At 42.2% G+C, this 6,413-nt stretch overlaps 1 protein-coding gene across 1 annotated transcript; it reads left to right on the top strand.

Moving 5' to 3' along the window:
* Positions 1-513: 513 nt before the first annotated feature.
* Positions 514-5,468, top strand: LOC130331907 (ranBP2-like and GRIP domain-containing protein 3; the record flags this gene model as incomplete). The annotated part of the gene is made up of 4 exons (XM_056553723.1): positions 514-685; positions 773-896; positions 3,192-3,353; positions 5,331-5,468. Coding segments are annotated over exons 1-4 (432 nt in total), but the record flags the coding sequence as incomplete, so codon positions are not given.
* Positions 5,469-6,413: the final 945 nt, after the last annotated feature.

Here is a 6,413-nt window from a genome sequence, read left to right as displayed (position 1 = left end):
GCCTAGCGCAGGTAGAGGGGCTACAATGTCTGTGAGTACACTGCGCATGCGACTAACAGATCCCTGTGTGTATGTCTGCTCGTAGCAGTGGATTGCTGCTACAAGCAGAGTAAGCAGTACATATGGGCGCAGCAGAAGGCACACTCTAGGGACAGTCCATAGCGCATCCGCAGCGTCAATACGACCTTACCCTTATAGAGAAATGTCAGACTTGATCTATACGAAGGATTACATGAATTATGAAATGTGAGGGCTAGCTTACGTTTTTTGGTAATCTGCTCTTTGGTTTACTGCACTTATGGATTCCAATTGGAATTTTGTTCTTAAGCAAGAAGCCATTTATAAAAAAAAAATAGCGTTTGAGGGTCACCCTGACTGGTTCTGTTGATAAAATCCTCAGTGATAATTCATTTCCAAAATGTGCAATGTTTTTCTTTTGCATGTCTACATTGTGGTTTTCTTGCACAACTGCTTTGACTAAGAACATCTGTTTTCCTTTTGCATTCAAGGTATTTTTATTGGCAGTTGTATACACTAGTTACCATCAACTACAGGGTAATTATACCACGTCACATGACAGACACCGACCTCGGTGCCTACCTTTACCAATCTGTAAGCAGCTGTTTACAGACAAGCAGCGATCCTGGTGGGATGCAGTCTATAACCTTACACATAAGATGGCTCAGTAAGTTTTCATAATTTTTTATTTTAAAACTACAGGGCTAGAACTTTGAAATCTCTAAATATACACTTTGCTGTTATTTGAATTTAGGCCGGGTACTGCAACAAAACTTCGTCTTGTAATACAGCATGAACTTAACACACTGCGAGTCTTGGAAAAACATGGTCTGCAACCTGCTCTTCTCATACATTGGGCAAGAAGTCTTTGCACTACAGTAAGTCTGCATATTATGTAATCACCTACAATACTAATGACACTGGGAAGACTTATAGTTTACTCGATAAGGAATCGTTCACTTTCATAGACGTTAGAAAACTGTCTACAATTTACATTTACATTGTCCTTTTCATTCACATGTCCATCAAGTTCAACCAAGGAGGTGATGGGATGTGATTCTATATTTCTGCATATGCGTTAATGTTGTTTTTTCTAATGTATCTTTTTTGAAGCTGTAAAATGTTCTTGCTATGACCACTTCAAATAGACTTACTCCCACCCCTGATCTGATAACCCATATCAGCTGCTCCATCAGTTATTTTAAGGGTATGTTCACACGTATGCAGATTTGCTGCGCAGGATTTTCTGCTGCAGATTTAAATGTAAACTAGATGACTGAGCACAGCTTCTAATCGGCAGTTACAAATCCTGCGCATCAAATCTGCGCTGGATCCTGTACGTGTGAATGTAACCTAATATGGGATATTTTTCTTCTTTGGAATGCTTACTTGGTGAAGTGTGGCTGTCTTTAAATAAGTACTGCAGCCTAATACAACCTATCCCCTATATGCAGGATAGGGGATTTGTGTCTGGTCGTGGGCGGTCCGAACGCTGGGACCCCCCCACGAACTCCTGTACAGGGCCCCAGCTCTGCCGCGGAGGAGGCGTGTCGGCCGCAGCATGACACTGCGTCTGACACGCCCCTCCATGTATATCTATGGGAGAGGCTGAGATGCAGCGTTTGTGCATCCCCGCCTCTCCCATTGAGCTGAATGGAGGGAAATGTATCTGACGACCTCTTAGTGAGGTCGAGAACACGAGCATTGACAGCGCAGAGCCATGGCAGTGCCGGGTCCCATCGGTCTGACCCCCTGCGATTAGACACTTATGCCCTATCCTGCAGATAGGCAACAAGTTGTCTATGGCTGCAGTACTCCTTTTAAGGTCAGAAAAGAATTATAACTCCACTTATAGAAAAAAAAAAACTTAAAACGTAGCCTTTAATATTAACCATGAGAGGATGCAAGGCATATATGTATGCTCTGTGTCTGCTCCCGGTCTATTAAGTGCACTCAGGAGTTTAGCACACTTCGTGCCTGTTTGGTCCTGGCTGCTGTTAACAGCCAGGACCTATGGCTGATTTCCGATATCAGGATCATGTCTGCCATTAAAGGGGTACTCCACCCCTAAACATCTTATCCCCTATCCAAAGGATAGGGGATAAGATGTCTGATTGCGGGGGTCCCGCAGCTTGGGACCTCCGCAATATAGCATGCAGCACCCACCTGTATCTGCTTCCGGCAGCGCTGGAGGTTCTGGCTCCCGACCACTGGAACGGAAGATCGTGACGTCACGACTCTGCCCCCGTGTGACGTCACGCCCCACCCCCTCAATGCAAGTCTATGGGAGGGGGCTTTACTCCCCCTCCCATAGGCTTGCATTGAGGGGGTGGAGCGCAACGTCACATAGGGCAGAGCCATGATGTCACAATGCTCCGGCCCCGTGATCGACAGTAATCAGACCCGGAGCGAACACGCTCTGGGGACTGATTTTAACAGGGTGCGGCGTGCAAGATCACGGGGGACCCCAGCGGTCAGGCATCTTATCCCCTATCCTTTGGATACCCCTTTAAAGAGCGTATCCAGGAATAGAAAAACAGCTAATTTCTTCAAAAAACAGCACCACACATGTCCTTAGGTTGTGTCTGGTATTACAATTTGGCTCCATTCCCTTCAATGGAACGGAGCTGCACATAACCTGAGAACTGTGCTGTTTTTGGGAAAAATCTGTTAGTTTTTTTTTCTAATCTTGGATAACCCCTTTAACTATTTAGACACCGCTATCAAAGTTGACTTCACCATCTGAAAGTGCACTTGATGGTCAGCTCAGGGTGCTGGTCAGGACCACCACGGCTCAGCTGAGTCGGCCGATGAAGGTTTCTTTGTGGCATTTGATCAGTGCACCATCAGTGCAGAATGGACAGGGCCCCCCCCCCCCCCCCTTTTTTTTTATTTTTATTTTATTTTTTGTAATAATGTAAACCAACATAAACATATGTGGTATTGTCACATGTAGAAATGTCCAATGTATGAAAATATAACATTAATTACATTTTCTTATGAAATGATAAATATCTCATATACATATATATATATATATAACATTTTTTCAAATAAAACAAAACCTATATGACGTCTATACAGTATATTTTTTGAGCTGTGATTCACAGGGGAATAAACCGTATAGCTACTGCATAATGCATGTTTTTTTTACCATCTTTATATCTCTACAGGGTAATAATTTGAATTCGTTTTATGACCAAAGGGATTACATGTTCCGCTGTATTCACTATTGGAAGAAAGTGTTGCCTTTGCTGGACCTGGTCAAGCAGAAGAAGAGCATTCCTGAGCCAGTAGACCCGCTCTTCAAACATTTCCATAGTAAAGACATAAAGGTATCAACTTTGATAATCTAGTCTTAGACCTGAGTTATAACTTTGTTTTACTTTTAAGAATGGGGATTGTTTTGCTTAGTTTGTTTCCTCTTTTTTTAGCAAATGTACATTTCCTTTTAGTCCTTTATAAAATGTTAAAATAATTCCTGATAAATGTAAGTGATACTGCATGCCCTTCTAAATCAGGCACCCATTTTGCTCCAGTCCGGGGAAGCCTTTGCTTCTGATATTACCTCACTTTGCAGTCTTATTTGCATCTTCTTTTACAGTTTACAATGTTAAACTGCACATTTGTGTAATATTTCCCTCATTAGAAAGTTGTATAAATCATGGTAAAAGGCGTTGTGCTTTAGAGGAGTTATGTGCAGACACCTCCTTAGGGTAAAATAATAGGACAAAAAAGATGATTCAGTATCTTCATTAAGCGAATATGGCACATGGTGGCCTTTACAAACAATACTCTATTCGTAGTTCATCAAAAAAAAAAAACATGGAGGTCTCCAAATAAACTTACAATAAAATACCACATTTTTAAAGAGCATATGGAACGAATTGTAGAAACTGATATGTAATCTGTATCCTGATAAAAGAAAGGTAAATCCAGGTACAGTATATTATCAGAAATAAAAAGAACATTATCTGAATGGTAATGCAGTGATGAGAGGGGAGCGGAGCTAAAAATGGGGTCTTCAACCACCTATACCACTGGTCTTCAGATTTAGAATAGTAATGGTGCCCCTTTTTAGCCAGGTAACTTTAGCTTATGAAAGGGTTTATGGAGATAAAACTTTTCAATGTTGAGTGATGGTCTTTCTAACAATGTATAACATGCAGCCAAAGAACAATTTCATCTGCTTTGTTACTGGGATATCGTCTATGTAACCCAGTGCACACAAGCACCATTATTTAGATAAAACATTAGTAGAGTTTATAAGGCTTAAAGAGGTTCTCCTGTGGAAAACATTATTTCCGTATCAACTGGCTCCATAAAGTTAAACAGATTTGTGAATTACTTCTATATAAAAATCTTAACCCTTCCAGTATTTATCAGCTGCTGTATACGTCAAAGTAAATTGTATAGTTATTTTCTGTCTGACCACAGTGATCTCTGCTGACACCTCTGTCTATGTCAGGAACTGTCCAGAGTAGGAGCAAATCCCCATAACAAAAATCTCCTGCACTGGACAGTTCTGACATGGACAGAGGTGTCAGCAGAGATCACTGTGGTCAGACAGAAAAGAACTACTCCACTTGCTCTGTAGTATACAGCAGCTGATAAGTACTGGAAGGATTAGGATTTTTTAATAGAAGAAATTTACAAATCTGTTTGACTTTCTGTCACCAGTTGATACCCCTTTAAGACTGCTTTCTGCTAATGCCGTGTCATATACATGAGGTCTGTGTTTTATCCATTGCACAGGGGCAAGTTACAAGCATTACAAGTATTAAAGGAGTAGTCCGGCGCGCACTTTTCTCATTTTATCCCGTCCAGGCTGCAAAATAAAAGAAAACAAACTCTTACCTGCCAAAGAGCCCCCGGAGCGCCGGTACACTCCAGTACAGGTGTTCGGTCCCCGGGCTGTATTCTTCTTACTTCCTGTCAGCCCGGCACGTCACACGGAGCTTCAGCCCATCACCAGTCGCAGCGATGTCCCGCCTCGGCCAGTGATAGGCTGAAGCTCCGTGTGACGTACCGGGCTAACAGGAAGTAAGAAGAATACAGCATGGCGACCGAACACCTGTACCGGAGCTCCGGGGGCTCGTTGGCAGGTAAGAGAAAGTTTGTTTTCTTTCATTTTGCAGCCTGGACGGGATAAAATGAGAAAAGTGCGTGCCGGACTACTCCTTTAAATAGGAAGAACTGAGTTTTATATACACATATTGCAGCATATATTAGTGTGTGTCACAGAATAGGGATTTGTTTTCAACTGTTTATCTATATATGTTCCTGAATTCCTAATTCACTTTATTTTACAGCTTTCTGAGGTTAGAGATTTAGAAGATGAAGCTGGCATTGCATTTGCAAGAGTTGATATTATTGAAGGAAAAATTGATGATGCTATTTTAGCTCTGGAATCCATTAAGAGTGTTCATTCCTGCTGGCATCTTGCTTTGGTATGTGTTCTTTAATTAAGTGTTATATATATATATATATATATATATATATATATATATATATATATATATATATATATATATATAATTTTTTTTTTTTTTTTTTTTTTTTTGTAGTGTGAACCAGATTACCTAATACAACTTTCCTTTCGGCCAAATGGGCATAATCAGTACTAAAGTTGCACTACACTACTCAGCGGTCATGCCCCCTCCCATAGACTTGTATTGAGGGGCGGGCGTGACGTCATGAGGGAGCAGGGATATGACGTCACGAGCTTCCCGGCTCCAGCGTTCGGAACAGTTTGTTCCAAACGCTGAGCAGCGGAGTACCCCTTAAAGGACAACTGCAGCGGCATTACACTTATCCCCTATCCACAGGATGGTGACCGATAAGGCGCGTAGCGTCGACCTAGAGGTAGACGGTGACGCCCCGTCTCCTCCCCGTCCCCATACAGTTATATGGGGGAGGCACGAATGCTGCCTCCCCGCTTCTCTCCCATAGAGATGTATGGAGGAGGCGTGCTGGCCGCAACGTCATGCTGCGGCTGGCACGCCCCTGCACGGGACAGCCGCAGCCCCGTACAGGAGATGGCCGGGGGCCCCAGCGTTCGGACCCCCCGCGATCAAACACTTATCCCCTATCTTGAGGATAGGGGATATGTGTTTGCAACGCTGCAGATGTCTTTTAAAACATTAGAATAAAGGTATATGCTTTCATCCTCCTCCTGCCCTACAACATGTTGTTGTTTCACGGCAGAATTGTTTATAGCATAACACAAAGCCACCTGCATATACATTTTAACCCCTTAAGGAGACAGGGTTTTTCAGTTTTTGCACTTTTGTTTTTTCCTCATCACTTTCTAAAAATCATAAACACAAACCAAAAAGAGATACCGTAAGGGATGCACACCTACTTATTATACAAAAATTTTCTTTATTACATAA

This window comes from Hyla sarda, unplaced genomic scaffold (assembly GCF_029499605.1).
Source record: "Hyla sarda isolate aHylSar1 unplaced genomic scaffold, aHylSar1.hap1 scaffold_3585, whole genome shotgun sequence".
Classification (NCBI taxonomy): domain Eukaryota; kingdom Metazoa; phylum Chordata; class Amphibia; order Anura; family Hylidae; genus Hyla; species Hyla sarda.
Note: the sequence above shows the minus strand (reverse complement) of the source record. Positions and strands in the feature narration are given on the sequence as shown.